General features: G+C 45.4%; 2 protein-coding genes across 2 annotated transcripts; one reads left to right on the top strand and one right to left on the bottom strand.

The window, feature by feature from the left end:
* Positions 1 to 482: 482 nt before the first annotated feature.
* PLEK2 (pleckstrin 2) lies at positions 483 to 10,205 on the top strand. Its single transcript, XM_010295101.1, has 9 exons — positions 483 to 598; positions 3,264 to 3,428; positions 4,403 to 4,584; positions 5,319 to 5,410; positions 5,743 to 5,930; positions 6,444 to 6,545; positions 7,737 to 7,820; positions 8,873 to 8,951; positions 9,965 to 10,205. The coding sequence occupies exons 1-9, from the start codon at positions 551 to 553 to the stop codon at positions 10,090 to 10,092; spliced, it is 1,068 nt and encodes a 355-aa protein (XP_010293403.1). The 5' UTR covers positions 483 to 550; the 3' UTR covers positions 10,093 to 10,205.
* Positions 10,206 to 12,136: 1,931 nt separating this feature from the next.
* On the bottom strand, positions 12,137 to 16,067 carry LOC104627019 (galectin-related protein A-like). Its single transcript, XM_010295100.1, has 4 exons — positions 16,044 to 16,067; positions 13,746 to 13,834; positions 12,805 to 12,979; positions 12,137 to 12,440 (listed from the first exon to the last, which is right to left on the bottom strand). Exons 1-4 carry the CDS (start codon positions 16,065 to 16,067, stop codon positions 12,297 to 12,299), a joined length of 432 nt encoding a protein of 143 aa, XP_010293402.1. The 3' UTR covers positions 12,137 to 12,296.
* Between the last annotated feature and the right edge of the window lie 400 nt (positions 16,068 to 16,467).

Below are 16,467 nucleotides of genomic sequence, written 5' to 3'. Positions count from 1 at the left end.
GTAAAATGCATTTCTAACAAAGTAATTTAAGGTTTTTAAAAGTCTCCTTGTAATCATAATATTCTATATGTTACAATTAAGGTGTTCTGATCTGTAGAACCCCTATGAGATGTGTTTATTAGATGAGAAATTTTAAGCGGTAGCGTTGGTTAGTCTGAAGTTTTGAGGGATGTAATGTTATATTTCTGCTTCTCCTCCCATGCAATACCTGATTTTGTCATCACGTGGCTCCTTATATTGTCCAACACACTCGGTGGTGGTTTCTTGCTATACTAAATTCTGTGGAATTCTTTTGAGATCCTTTTTAGATTTCCCTTTGTTTTACTTCCCGGAGGGCAGGTAATGTATCGGAGCCAGCTCACTGTTCAGCTAATGTCTCATAGGTGGGAAGAGAAGGAGAAAAAAACAGGGAAGGGAGAGTGCGTCACGTTGGAGGAGGAGGGTAGCAAAGAAAAATGAGCTTTCTTAAACAAATTGCGTGCAGAGGGACAGGCTGCCAGGGCTCGGGCGCTTCTCGGCGGGAGCTCGGCTCTCTTCCCTGCCGGCCACGATGCAGGAAGCAGCTGGAGTCCTGAAGGAGGGCTTCCTCGTCAAACGGGTAAGTGCTCCGGTTCCCCTTCATGCGGTTCTGCTCACAGGTGGAAGCAGCCCCTGAGCAGGGACCGGATCGAGCCAGGGCTCGCGGCGAGGCGTCCCGCTGGGCGCTGGGTTTGAGGGGCTCCTGCCCGCTCCCGGGAAAGGAGCTCCTCCGTGTCTGTGCAGATTCCTGCCGGGGGAGCTCACGAACGGCAGGTGTTCACTACCTCCCTCGAGTGTCCCCGTATTGGTGTTTACCCAGAGGGAAGTGAATTTTCTATCAGGATTACTCAGGTAGATATCAGAAAGCCAGTATGTCTGCCCCTAGAGCACACCTCTGCGTAAAAAACAATACCTGGCAAACGGCTTCGTGGCAGCAGTGGAAGCGGCCGTGGGTGGATGGAGAAAGGGAAGATGTTTTGACAGTCTCTTAAGATAGTTTGTGCCTTCTTTAGGAGCCCAGCTGAGCAGGGTTTCCCGTTTCATATGAGAGGATGGAGAACAGGCTATCCTTTTTGAAGGGGATCAGAGCAATACAAAGGTAGAAATGTGTTGGAAATAACTTCTTTCTTCCACACCCCTCAAGCTGCACTGGAAGAAAATTTTAGCCAACGTGGAGAAAAGAGCTGAAAGATGGTGTCACAGATTTCAGCCCTCCCAACACTTCTCCCTATAGGACCAAGTCAGTCATAGCTGGGACACAAGAGGGCAACGTTAGGAGGGGGCATAAGCTGCTTTTAGTACCAAGACCCTCTCTCAATGACTAACATTGTCCTTGACTGCACACCAAAATGTGATTCAAAGGTTTGTTCAAAGCTTTGCCACGCCTTGGGAAATGCTTTTCTACAGTACGTGGCAGTGCTTCGGGCGCTAACATGAAGGTAATCCTGGTCAGGAGCTCTCCTGGCAGGGCTCCTGGCTGGCCACCGGCCACGTTGAAGCCATGCTTTATGCAGAGAAGGGCTGCACGGCACGAGCTGTTCCTCATCCTCCCTTCTGCAGCGAGGGCAGAGCAGTCCCAGCTCTGGCTCTCCTCTCTGGGCTATGGTTGTATTTTATGGCTTTTATATGACTGCTGAATCCAAGATGGGAAACCAAGGCACCGTGTCTGTGAGAGGAAGAGGTTATTGGCAGCACACTGAGCTGTAACTGCCAGCAGCCTGTACAACATCACCGAGATACATGGTTTGATAAGGAGACAATAAAGAAGATGACTGAAGGAAACTGAGGGAGAAAGGAACGAGGGATCCAGAGAGAGAAATGAGGATGGGGGGACCAGGTAAAGGAAACAGATTTCTTAAGAAGAAGAGAGCAGAAGCAAGGAGATGATGATCTAAATGCATTCTAAATGACTGAATTATGCATTGTAATGTATTATAAATATAAAGCGACTGTGTGGAAGTCGGGTAAAGGTAAAGAAAAAAAGGTAAGGCAACCTCCTGAAAAAGAGGAAAACTCCAAGAAGGAAAGAAAAGAGCCATAGCAAAGAACAGAGCAGAGCATTTTACTCTCAGGAAAAAAAGCCAAGGGACTTCACAACAGGTGAAAAAAACACTGAAGAAGGCAAAGGGAAGGAGAGAACAAACCCAACTTGGATAAATAGTATTTAAGACAGACTAGAAGACATTAGATCTAAAGTGCCCCGGATTTTAGACACTAGTTACCACACCTTTTCTTGGAAATTGCTGGTTTTCCCCTTTACTCATAGAGAACTAATGAGCTTTGATTCCTGCCACAACTGGACCTTGCATGTTCCGTTCTCCTGGCTGTGCCCACCCTCCCCAGGTGTCAGAGCTTCCTCCACCCAGAGCTTGGCCTGCTGGCTGTATGCTCCATCGCCTGTAGAAAAGCAAGTCAGCTCCCCGCACCGCGAAGCTGGACCTGACACCGTCAGACAGGACTGAGCCTGTCACTGCCAGCCCGCCCTCGGTTTGCTCTCCCGTGCAGCTGGGCTAAGGACAGCCGGAGGCTGTTCACAGTGCGGGAAGAAGAGGATTTGTCTGTATGCTGGTATAACCCAGGAGGCATTTGACAGCAGCCTTCATTCGGTCTTCTGCCATTAAAAAGTGTATTTCCTTCACAGGGAGCAGCAGCACAGGGAATGTTTGAGCCCAGGAGATGGGAGGCAGGTAGGATAGAAATAAACCACGTGTTAGCGGTAAGCGGGGATGTAAGGACGAGCCAATTCACCCAGAAAAGCACTCTCAAAACCACTTGGTATCTACAGACACATCAAAATTACAAACACCACATCAACCACCACCCAGGGACAATGGAGAGGAGGAGTTTGTCTCCAAGAGCCCTCCTAAATTTTGGATTTAGCCCTATTCCTGCCTGGTGCTCTCAGCAGGCAGGTGTGCACCTATATGACAGCTCTTTGAGATCATTCATGAAAGCTTTTGCAAGAAAAAATTCTTGCTAGAAAAGAAGATGTCCTTACTGGAGAAAGAGCAAAGCACCTTTCTATTGCTCTGTGATTTTGTAGCGATGGAGCTGTGCTATTTTGTTACTAAAAATGTGTATTTCAGGGAGAACAGTACTCATGATGACTTCTTGTGTTTCTTTTCATACAGTTTCCTATTGGTTTATGGTATTTTCACCCACCAAAAAAAAAAAAAAAGAAAGAACATACAGTCATTTCTCAACACTTGTGTTAAAGTTAGCTGTGTGGATTTCTTCCCCTCTAGGGACATATTGTTCGTAACTGGAAAGTGAGATGGTTCGTTCTGCTTCAGGATAAGCTGCTGTATTACAAAATTGAAGGAGGCAAGAAGGAACCTTCTCCAAAGGGCAGGATCCTTTTGGATGGCTGCACTATTACTTGTCCATGCCTGGAATATGAAAACAGACCGGTACGACTGGAAAAATGTATCCCTTCTCAAAAATGGTCACTTTCTAACTTCTCCCTAGTCTTTTCCTCTCCTCCTGACTTCTTTGATCACTGCAACCATATCACTGGGGTAATGTGTTTCCAGAATTTGGCCCAGCCAAAAACAAGCTGCCATTAGCGGTGTAACCAGGACGAGCAATGAACTCCCTCAATGTGTCTTTGCTGTTCCCTGTGCCCAAATCTGTCACAGCCATTAACAAACCCCCACACACACACAACCACCCCTGCACACAGTGGGAAGAATAAACGCAAATGCATCAGCCCAGTGGTGTGTAGAGGGAGGACACAAACAGCTTAATAAAAGCTGAGGAGGATGGGGAAAAAAGAAAACTTATCATCTCTGGTAGTTGCCTGTGACCATGGGGCACTCCCAGGCAGCCAGGTCAGACTCCCTTTTCCTTCGCCAAGGAGACATCACTGCTGTGGACAGTTTCCAGCAACAAGGCTCTGGAAGGGAACGTGCCTCCCGCGCTTGTCCGCTCACCCGCGGGTAGCGGCAATGCAGACTTCCCCTGAGCGGGGCCAGAAGGGAACCGGCTGTCAGTTGCTGACTATTATTTCAGTACTTCTCAGGGCAGAAGGAGCCTAGTGAGAGGTTGTGGTTGTTGAGAAACCAGAGATCTGGATATGAAATCTCCATAGTCAGCAGCACATGCCTATGTAAGAGTCTCTGGGTGGTCTGCTCTCTTTTAAGTACCACAAGCTCCAAGCATGCAAATCATGCTTGGAACTGAAAACCCAGGGATCGGGACAGGGAGGAAGCCAAAAAAATCCCAGAGTTCTGTCCACCATCCTTCTGGTCAAGAATTGCTCTGTGCTGCTCAGGTGGGATGTCATATCAGACTTGTGTCACTTGGGCCAGCGCCAAAAGAAGCAAAATGCAAGTGGAGGACAATAGCTAAATGATGTTATTGCTTTCCACTTCTTTCTCCACAGCTACTCATCAAACTAAAGACAAAAACCAACACAGACTATTTCCTTGAATGTTGCTCCAGGGAGGAGCGAGACTCTTGGGCTTTGGACATCACTGGAGCTATTCATGCTGGTCACCCAGTACAGGTACAAGAGCTTCACAGAATGAAGAACTCTTTCAAACTACTAGAGAATATCAGCCTCCAGTAAGTGCATATGGTTTCTTCTTCCGCTGTTGCTGTAGTTTGCAAAGCACCTGAGCTGATGGATGGGAGGGTCAAGGGAAGCTCCTCTGTGCACAGATCCGCTCCCATGTGGCCTCTAAACTGGCTGCTCTGCCCTAGGTTTGCACATACTTTTGCCAGGGCATGAGAACGCACGTTCTCCTGACCATCATTTTTTGTGAGTATGTCCGTTCTGCACGGGCACCTCACTGCTGGCTTGGAGACCTTCCTAGTCAGCTGCAAAGGTTCTCCTTGGGGAGATGTATTGCCTCGGAAGATGTCAGGGAGAGACTGAGCGATGACATCGTTCATGCTATGTTGGGGAGCTTTGAAAGCTCATAACTGGAATCCAGACTAGAAACTTCAGGGTGCATCATGTTAAACAACAGGAAACAGAGAACTGATTAAGAAATTAAAAAATTACATTAATCTGATTTCTGTTGAGAAGGTAAATGGAGGCTGACTATAGCTCAGTTTGAAGGGCTTTAAATTGCAAGATACTTTGAGAGGCATCTTGCTTATTACTGTTAGTGCTGCTGTTGGGAGAATAAAGGTTTTCTATACCATACTTAGGGCAAAACTTTTGGGAGAATATCTAGGCTGTTCCCATCTTTATGTTGGTAATCATTAGGACATCCCAGGCACTGACAGGAGTATGTGGCAATTTCTACCTGTCTTTCTCTTCTACTAACATTGTCCTGTGTTCTCTTTTACAGCCACATAGTGGAGAGAATGTGTGACAGCAGTACTGGAATTAAGCTGACTCGCAACTTGGAGCACGGCAACAGATACAAAGAGACCTTCACAGGTACACCTGCTGCAGGCAAAGAGCTTCCTCCCGTGCGACACGCCACATTGCAGAGACAAGGGAGCTACTGTACTGCCTTCGTGGTGGGATCAGTTGTGGCCCAGTGGAAAGCCGTGGTGCAGCCAAGCTCTCCGACACCTTTCTCCCTTGCTCTTTGGATATATGGAAGCACACATAGGACGCCCACTTCTGGTCAACCTTGCACTTCACTGACAGTCTTTGTGACGGTGCCAAAATGTTTCAGCAAATGAAGACCTGTGTGGCAGGAGACCATCTGTCTCACCTTGGAAGAGCACACTGTCATGGTATGAGAGCTGCCTTTCTCCCTGCAGGTTCTGCCCTGGTGGACTGGCTCATCTCCAATAGCTTTGCCGTGTCACGATTCGAGGCCGTCACCTTGGCATCCATGCTGATGGAGGAGAATTTCGTCAAGCCCGTGGGAACCCGCAGCACCGAGGCCACGCGCTACAGTGACCTCTCTGAGCAGTTCCTGGACGACTCCACCGCACTGTACATGTTTGTAAGTGATGCAGCTGCCAACAGAGGCACCTCCTCTGCCCCTCGCTTGATTTGGGGCAGTGGTAAAGGGGACACGCACAGCATGCAACCGAAGGCAAACTACGCAGGCTATGAAAGTAAACACAGAAGGAGCAGCTCTAGGCTTCTAAGAGTGCTAACACTTGCGCTTTTGCTGGAGACAAATAGCTACACGGATATGGAGGGATCTACAAATTACATAATTAGGCATTAAAAGGGGTGTGTCCCTCGAGTGCAGCGCTGTGCCTGCGTTTAACGGAGGCCGTGCTGTAGTTATGCTAAAGCTCAAGGCCACGGTGCGTGAGTAGGCTTTACAGCTGTAATTTGTTGCTTGTAAATCTTGGACCTACAAAGCTGAGCAGCAGGGCTATGGAGTAGAATTTACTCAGGAAATCTGAGCTAAAAACAGCTCAAGGAAAATAAAATGCAGAACTTTGTACATAAAAGTGTGTTTAGATTAAGAAGAAAAGTGGAACCATCTTTTCCCTATTTGCAGGCTGAGAGCAGTAAGAAAAACACCATTTCCAAGGAAGAGCTGCAATTTAACATCTCTGAATTAAGTGGCACAATTGTGAAGCAAGGATTCTTAGTGAAACAGGTAAATACAGTCTTTGAACCTTCACTGGGAGACAAGAAAAGTGACAGCTCTTAGGGCTTCCTAGAGAATACATGTGATTTATACGAGCATGGGTGGAGAGTTTTATACAAGCGTGGCTGGAGAGTTGTGGCCAGCAGAGCTAACTTGCCTGTCAGTACTACTATCAGAGATCTTGTGGTGAAGAGTTTCTAGTTATAAACAAGTGAGCTATGCAACTTGCTGCTCAGGCAGGATTCATTGGATTATTCTGTATATATTGAGTGTATACTGAAAGGTATAAAACTGTATCAAAAGCAAAAGCCCCACACAAACTCCAGATCCCACCAGAGGTGTTGCATTCACTTCCAAGCAGATCCACAGTTCCTCTGGTTTAACCTAGCCCCTCCGGGTTGTGTGAGCTGCTGTGACGTTCTGCTGGCTACAGACAAATGTCGAAGCTGAGTAGACTGACTTCTGCATGAAGTGGAAACTTACCTGTGGACAGTCACTCATGCACACGTGGATGCTCTGGTGGTGGTGAGACCTATTTTCTTTTGGCACCATTACCTGTTGGCAATAATTGTTTGCAGGATCTCACCTTTAGTCTGTAAGATTTAGTTTCCGACCCTTGCTACGAACAAGGTGAGGATCGATCACGCTGTTTCAAAGCATAATGCAGCCTCCCGCAGAGGTGTGCCCTGAGCTGCGGTTTTTGTGTTGTACAAACTGGATCATCAGGTGCCCCCCGACCTCCGGGAGCTGGGGGATGCTCTCAGGGCCCGGCACAGGCTCGCCGTGCTGCCCTGCACCCTTGGCAGCTGAGAGGTTGGAGCCAGCTGAGACTGGAGGGGAAAGAGTGAAAAGCTGCAAAAGAACCTGATGTAATCCCCTCAGAGCACACACAAGCATGGGGTTTTAATCCAAGACCCATATTTAATCTGAAATTAAGAGCAGGAATCAGGTATATAAACACTTTGTCACTTTGCTTTCTTGGTTCTCAGCACGAGGGAGAGAGGAAGGAGATACCAATGGATGAGGAAGGATGTTAAGCAGAAAATCCTGGGAGTGGCTGCGATGTCAGAAAAGATTTTTCCCTGTTGGCTCCAAAATGTCTTTTTTCAATGCCTATTTAGGTCTCCCCTACAGCCTGCAGGAAAATGGCCATTGTAGGAGGTATTTACTGGTGGTAACTTTAATTATTCTGTTCTGCAGGGGCACAAGAGAAAAAACTGGAAGGTGAGGAGATTTGTTTTGAGAGCTGATCCTGCTTTTTTGCACTACTATGACCCCACCAAGGTATGTGAGTGGGGAGTTACTACCCCCAGAAATCCTCTTACAGACCTAAACATTATAATGAAAATCCAATGCTGCTGTAAATGTTTCTCTCACCCAAATCTCCTTCTGTGTTCCTCTATCCATTTCCTTGGGAATACGACCTCTCTGGCCTTACCCTGGGAGGTTGTCCTTGTAGGATTTTCTATCCCTGCATCTTCCCTCCTGGAGCAGCAGTCATCTTGGGATTTGTCTCTTGCTTTACCCACACCGTCTGGGATCATGCTCCTGCAGGGATTCTTCCTGGCCTGCGATATTTCTGGGCTGACATCCCACCGCTTGAGGGTCATACTGCTACTGGGACTTTTTACATTCTTATTCCAACATTGCATAGGGTCTCCTTCATGCCAAAGTATTTATAGGAATTTCTGCTACTCAGTTTTAAACTTGCTCAGGGAATAGTAGAATTTATCTTAATGGATATAATAATCAATGTGAGCAACCCAGAAGAGCATGTGGATCCATCAGCCCCAGATGCATAGGGTACCACAAAAAACATAACAGTGAAAGAGCTTATGGAGCTAGTTCATTTTTTGTTGCTTGTTTCTTTGTGGGGTTCTTTTGCACTGCAGCTCACTTTTGTAATGCTATAAACTCAAACTGCCAACCCTGAAGATCAGACAAGAGAGCCAGCCTGCTAGTGAAAACAGTCAAATTTTTCCCATACAGTCTCAGTGAAAAGCAGCAAGCTAAAAACTTGCACAAATATATATATTTTTAATATGGGATGTTGTTGATAAGACTATGCATAAGTTTGAAATGTGATTGTTACCCTACCCTTGTGCTTTTAATTGATCTCCACCGTTCCCAGCTACATCAGAGAAACATCTGAGACTGCAACAAGATAGTAATGCATTTAATTACATGTCCTAATTGACTTCTCTTGTGACATACATGTTTTATATCTGGAAAGACTGGCATTATACCTCCACCTTCATAAAATAATGGATGTGCTTCGGGAAATTATTCTAATGATGACATTTTCCAGATAAGTCTCATCTCCTTTTTCTTTGCAGGAAGAAAACAGGCCAGTAGGTGGCTTTTCTCTTCGTGGCTGTCTTGTCTCAGCTCTGGAGGACAACGGAGTCCCAGCAGGTAAGCAGGAGCCTCTAAACTTTCATAGATACATATTTAGAGCATAGCAATACAGTCTTTGGGTGTGGGTTTGTGTGTATGGTTGGCTGTATGCACAAGTGGGCTGGCCTTCCCTCTCCCCTCGCAAGCAAGTGAAGAGGCATATCATAAAAAATCCCCATACCGCAGGGTTGTCCAGACCAGAGGGGATTTTTTTTAACGTTATTTCCACATATCTTGAGTGTTCTGCTTTTTATGGGCTTTTCTGTCAGATGACCTCTAAGACAGTCCTAAGACACTGGTTAATATTCCAGAGTTAACAGACAAAGAGGAAACACCTTCTTTTTGGATGCTGTTTAACTCAAAAGTCTTGAGGCATCCCCTGATGCCATCCCTTTTCTGTGTGTCCTCTCTACTTATGCTATGACCTTTTCCTTTTTGATCTGCTAGAACATGAATGTGGGGGAGACATAAAGAAAGCAATGCAAAAACCACTTCTGCTAGTGAATATGCTTAGCTTAGGCATTTGTCTGGAACCTCAGCCTCACAGCTAAGTCTTCCTGCTGTTGAAGCAATTTATTTTATGACAGTAAGCACAATGTGTGGGTCTTGAATAGGGTTTCAAAAAGATATGGTTCAGGGTAGGGGGCCATGATGAACAACAGAAGTCCTTGCTAAGAGGAACCCTAAGATGGCCAGGAGCAAATCTAATCTACTGCACAAACTGGTAGGGAGTTCATCCCTCCATTGTATAACTCAAGTAAGATTCTCTGTCTAAACTGCAGCTATTTTATATATGAAGCATAGTACACAGTAGTTCATGCAGTCTGTGTGAGGGATGTATGTACTACGTATTTATTTTGCAGAAGGGAAATCAATGACAGAAGACCTTTAAGATGTCTTATCCATACTGAAATGGAAAGGTCTGATACCTTAATTCACTAAATTAAAATTTTTCCCTATGAAGCTTCATATCTGCCACAAAGCATTTCTCTGTGCATCTTCCTGATCTGTTATACTTTTTTTCTCTGCAGGAGTGAAGGGCAATGTGCAAGGGAACCTCTTCAAAATCATCACCAAAAATGACATTCATTATTATATCCAGGCCAGCTCCAAGGCAGAGCGAGCACAGTGGATTGAGGCAATCAAACCACTGACATGAGTAAGATGGACTCCATGCCAAATTCCAAGTCACATTTGTGACCAAGTTTCCTGCTCTCATTGTCTGGGAGTGTTGTTTTTCCCTTAGATAGTGTATTTTTGTTATTTGTATCACCATAGCACCTAGCAATTCCTGGCACACTAGCATCCCAGGTGCCTGGGAGCCATGTACATTCAGAATAAGTCCCCACCAAGAACTTACCATCTAACCAAGAGACAAAAGACAACAGGTGGATACAGACAGGGCTTTACAAGGAAACAATGTGATATAATATTCCAAAATGGAAGAAAATAATTCTTTTGTACAAGTATTCTGTCTCTATCTGTCAGATCCAGGTTGTGCTTTATCCTAAAGCAGCAATGTCTTGCTCCTTTCCCCTTTATAAAGGGTCTCATAAACTTAATTAGTTAAGATTGACTGAATCATGAATGCTCCTGGTGTCTGAGGCTGCCTTTCTTGGTGCACCACAAGAGTCTTTTGCTAAGCCACAATCCAGCCGCCATGATAAGCACTATTACAAAACAAACCAGGGGTCTGTCTGTCCATCCATCTGCTCTACCATTTGGTTCTCTGTTAGTCTGGAAAAGACCAAAGGATCTTCCTCTCCGGTATATAGACTGTTCTTGTGCTGGTAATGGCCCACAGCAGTACAGGATCCTGAGTATCAAATCAGACCAGTGGCAGTTATTCCAGACAGTTGCTGGTTCTGAATATGTTGGAAGAAATCACTTAGCCATAAAAGCGAGACGTTTCCTCTTGATTATCAACATAAATTGATTTATGTGGAGCACCATTGGGACTGAGAACTCTAATGGCAGTTCTGACTATTGCTTTTTCTATTTTAAGCCATTAAATCTTCCATTATTTGTGTAGTAAACTTGACTTTGATATAATTAAATATAAAAAAGTTTGAAGTGTGCATTTGAATCTCCTGTGCCCTTTAGATATGATTTTTCTCAGAGAGCGGTTTGAGTATATGAAAATAATGGTTTCATACAATAAATTTAGGTTTGTATAGAAACTGAGACATTTTCTCCAAGACCAGAGGGTAGAATGGAATGTAAGAGATGATTAAAACACCTGACCAGCCTGCTGATGTACTATTTTCATAAAATTCCTCATGTTATCAGAGTACCTGTATCTGACAGCCAGGCTCTGCAGAGCCTCCAAAAGCCCTCTGAACACAGCATGCTATATATCTTTCCTGAAGTCACAGAGGAATTTGATAGCCCTCTACCCACAGAACCACCCCTTTGCAGATTTTTTGTTCTACAAGTTATGTACTGAAGAAAAAGTCCCTTCATCTTGACACTTTCCCCTTCATCCTGTGTTATAACCAACCAATCATAACAGAGCCAAAGGCAGCAGTTATGATATATGCTTGTATATGTATTAGAATATCCATGTATTTAGGACTTCCTTCTAAATCTACAGCAATGAAATAACAGCACAACACTCACATGCATTCAAATATTTAATGGAGCTGGTAAAGAAGCTGGCCAGCAGAGATGCAGTTTTAATTAGATACAAGAATGGGCAATGCAGTTTCAGCTACAGATACCATTTCCTAGGGCTGTTCCAGAGAAGACTCTGAAATCCACAGCTGTTGAAACCTTTCAGTTCACAAGAACGCTACCTGCAAGAGACAGGGATGGTGGTAAGGCATTTATTGCTCTGTACTGTTGGGAAGCACAAATGACCTTGTGCTGACTGAGCAGAGATTCCAGGAAAAACAATTCCCTCCTGATAACATGAGCCTTGCTGGGGCCCACCAGACTCCCTTATACACTTATAAGGAAATCTTCTGCTTCTCTTTTCTCAGTCCCACCATCTGCATACTGCCCAGTTTTTGTCACAAAGCTAACAGCCACCCCACAGCAGAGGACTGACCTCCACCAGCTGGCCTGCCTGGGTGCTAGGGGACCACAAGGATGTGAGATACTGCATAGCAGCATAAACCTTGCGGTTTGGGAGGCCAAAGGAGTATCTCAGCAAAGGCCCTCTCATTTACCTGGACCAGCCATACCTCTGCAATTGCTGTGTGTGTATGAGAAAAAACAGTGTGTATTTCAGCCACATCAGCAAATAAAAATGATACAGTTCCTACGCTCCAGAATCAGCCAGGGGAAAAAGATAAAACATTTCTCAGACAGGAGAAAGTACATTTGCCTCTGTCCTCTGGTGATACTGTGGTCTCCTTTTTTTCAAGCCACTTTGGTAAGCTTGATGTCCCCTGTGATCTGCAAAGCTTTCACCAAATTCAGGGGCTGAACGCGGTGAGTGAAGTCACAGAGCTGCCGTCCATCGAGCAAGACTCGTATTTGCTGGTGTTCACATAAGAGCTCCATCTGCAATGGAAAAGGACAGGGGATGGTGTTAGAGACAAGCGGCAGAGCTGATTTCACCAGCATGGACTTAGAACCCAGTGTGATGGGGATAGGGAAGCACAAAGTCTACCGGTTCTTCTGAAATGCCCCTAATAAATGACCTACTCTCTGCTGAGGTGATACTGTAAAGTTCCTTATAGTGCGTTCTCTAAGACTAGAGAAAGGAATGGATTTCTCCCATCAGGGCTTGAGCTGTTGCTTTCTGTGTCATACTAGAGTAGTTAATCTGTCCATTTCAATAGTTAGCTATTTGTGGTCATATACATAGCCTTCAGCCTTTCTCTCTCCCTTTTCTACACTTTAATCCTAGTATCCCCAAAATTACCTTAAATGTGTCGCCTGCTGTAAATGGGAAGTAGGGAATAGTCTTCTCTTCTCTTCCCCATTTCCCAGCAATTCGTGCATTTCGAGTGATGGATTTGTCACTAAAGTTGACTGTAAATGACAGCCCAACATCTTTGTTTGCATCCACTGGATCACAGAGCAGAGTCACTGAAAAGCTGAAAAAACAATTAAAAGACTGGGGTTTTCAGAAATGTGAAAGGACAGGGTTAGCACATCAGAAGCCTATAAAGACTAGTGACAGCTGTTGATTTCTTGTCAGACTGAAAGATGGGACTGCTACGCAGACTGTGCACAGGCTTAAAAGCTGCAGAAAGGTATGAGAATGGGCTGGTTTTTGCTTCTCCTCCAGTTTCTGGTAGGATGCTAGTGACTTCTGATGTTGCTTTCCCTCTCTTGTGACTGGAATCAAACACATTCGTGGATGAGCCAATTCCAATTTGTATCATAAAAGAAGTTATGGAAAACTCTTCACCAGCATTGATTGCACTGGAGCTGATCTCTGTAGATGCAAAAAAGTGTAATGACAGCACAGTTGCTGCCACGCAGACTAAACACAGCATTGAATCTGGACCTCCTGTGCCAAAACCACTTGTTTTCAAATGGTGTTGATTCCAGCAGACAAACGAGATGTGGGTTCAAAACTGCACCTCTTCCTGGAGGAGGAATGCCCCTTGTGTGCCCCCTCCACTTCGCATTAGATAAAGGCAAGCAATAGAAAATGCTGTCTGGGCAGCCTGGAAGTCCAAACAGTGAATTCTTTCTCACCCTTTTAATCTCAGTGTAAGAGCAGGAAAATTAGAGCTATAAATTATGAATCTGTATGACTTTCTTCCTCCTGAAGAACACAGACTCTCAAGAAATCAGAAGACAGGTAGGAGCACTTACAGCAGGGGTGAAGCCCTCACCAGCCCTTTCACCTACCTCTTGGGGTTGGAGTGTACCACCCCTATGACCGTGAGTTTCATGGCTGGTCTCAGGCCACCTTTAATTTCACCAACATACTGCTCCACCTGCAGGGAACAGTGAAAACGTGCTGTGGTAGGTCACGCCGTGGGTAAACCGGCTTTAACAGCTGCTCTGGTCACCTCATATAGCTTGATTTTATTCTTACGCGTACAAAAGAACTTAAAAATATTTCTGGCCTACAATACTTCTTGCGCTTTTGGTACAAATTCTGCCAGCTCTGGTATCTGAAGCAAACGAGGGGGCTGAAGGGGGGGCCTGCCATAACCGAACGGCTGGTACCCAGGTGTGGGCTGCCTGACAGGACTGCTGGCTCTGGCGGGGGGTTTCTGAGCAAAACTGCTGTCAGTAAGATGCGTGGCCGCTGTCTGATAGGCGTGACTGGTGACCTCGACGGCACACCTCGGGTGGCTCTGGCTCTTCAGGTGACCGGCGCCCCTCCCCAAGACTCCCCAGGCCTGTAGGTACTGCAAGCGCTGCGGCTGTGGCGACCCACACGTCACACAAGTGGCAGGACTCGGATAGCTGACGCACCGGGGACGAGCCGGTGAGGGCTGCTGTGGTCTAACGACACAAGGTAGCCTCTGTCCTCCGCCATAAGAGCGCAAAGCCAGCATAGATGCTGCCCCGCCGCTGCGCGTTGACAGAAACGCAACCACCTCCTCACGGCTGATCCCGGTCACACCTGTCCCCATCACTTTTTCAAAGCCAGAAAATGGCTTCTCAGTGGATCTACTTTTGTCCCATTCACAGAGACCTGTAGCTGCAAACTCCACCCAAAGGTCAGAGCTACATTTACTTACTCCAAGTAATTCTCTAACAGCTTCGACGCTCAGTGGATAAACTAATACAGGCCATGGCTGACATTGAAAAATAAGAGAGAGAGCTTGGAAGCAAGTGATAGGGATGTTTTGAGACTTCAGTTTCAGAAATGGCTTTAAAATGTAAATGCCAGAGTACTACAGAGTATAGCATGTAATCATTCCCTATGCAGATTCACTTAGAAAGAAGCTGCTATAAAACACCAAGCGTTATTAGCAATTTGTGTAACACTGATAATATTCCAAGGCAATGCACAGCAGGCCCGATTCTAGATAAAAAGCGCTTTATCGTTCCAGTGTTCCAAGGTAAAAACTCAGACGGTTTTTGCTAGAAGGCCTGCACAATATAGCCATAGTTTAATATTTTGACTCTGAGAAGCACTACATCAGCATGGAAACCCACAGACTTCTGTTCACAGCAACTGGGCTTCCATTCAAGCTCAAGTTGCTATGGCTATTTGATACGTGTTTTTAAATTTTGGAAAATATAACCAATGTTAGATTTTTAAATTATTGAATGCCAGCTTGCTTAACAGAAACACAAATTCAAGATGAAAAATGTTTTGCCTATACTTCATTTCCTAATTTCAATATACTAGTTATATGTTCTGCTAAAATGATCTTAAACAATTTATTTTCCCACCATGAAATATCATTTCCCATGATATTTACATGCAGCTACCTTTACAGCTTCACAGATATAATAATAAACCTCTAATTCCTAAGAATGCCAATCTAGGAAGGAAGTAATTTAAAAATGTAAAAAATGACAGCACTGCTGCTGATTGTTAATAACATACATTTACCCTTGCAGAAGTGGGTAGGTGACTCCAGCAGGTATGTTTTGAACTTCGTAACAAAAGTGTCAACCACCTGAGATGTCTTATGTGAGGGAGCAGCTCCTCAAGTAAGGAGTCTGACTGTAAGGAGATAGATACTTCAAATTGAATAAAGCAATTAGAGAGTAGGTAATAGGCATAAAAGATGCCAGGCTAAATGAGCTTCATCCTCATACAGGTCCTGCGTACCACTAAAGCTCCTTACATACCTACACAAGAGACAAGATACGAAGAAACACCCCAAACTGAAAGTGCAGGGCAAGAAATTATTTGTGCCATGCTGCACCATAGCAAGCACCATCATTAAATGCACAAGGAATCAGAATGGAATAGATCGAACAACTACCACATGGTTTCAGCTCTTCCAGCATGTCTGAAGTAGTGAATTCAGAGGCATGACTACCCGCGCGCCATTTCTCTGATGATACTGAGTTGACAGTATAGGTGAAAAATATGCAGGACACTGTAAGAGGTGATGGTACAAGCTCCTGCAGCATCTTAAGCGGTTTATTGGTGCATCCCAGCATGGCACATGGACATAGCCCCCTTCCCATATTTTCCATTCAGGAGCCCTGGGGATTCACTCAGACACTTACTTTGGGACACCTCGCCTCTGTCATCACCGCTCTGCCTCTTATGCTTGCCTCCGCCGCCGCAGTCCCCGGAGGAGTTTTTGTTTTGTGTGCCACGACAAAAACAAACAAAAAGCCCAGAATAAAGGGAGGATGTTGCAAGGGGGCTTATCTCTGTCAAACACCAGCTGGACACCACCCAGCTGAGCAGCTGAGTCACGGCTCTCTGTGCCTCGTCCCACCCGGGAAGCTCACAAATAACACGGCCTCATGGTGCGGGTGAGAGGGCAGGGGGACCACAAGGGTGGGCAGGCCCCCGCCACCCCGCACAGGAGTGCGTGGCAAGCCTATGTCTATAGCTGTGTCTCTATCTATACCTACACATTTCTATAGAAGTATTTAAAATTGTGTGTGTGCTTGTGATATATTGTATTTGTATGTGTAATAC

The sequence above is a fragment of the Phaethon lepturus genome, unplaced genomic scaffold (genome assembly GCF_000687285.1).
Source record: "Phaethon lepturus isolate BGI_N335 unplaced genomic scaffold, ASM68728v1 scaffold69, whole genome shotgun sequence".
In the NCBI taxonomy this organism is placed as follows: Eukaryota; Metazoa; Chordata; class Aves; order Phaethontiformes; family Phaethontidae; genus Phaethon; species Phaethon lepturus.
This window is presented reverse-complemented; position numbering and strand designations above follow the sequence as displayed.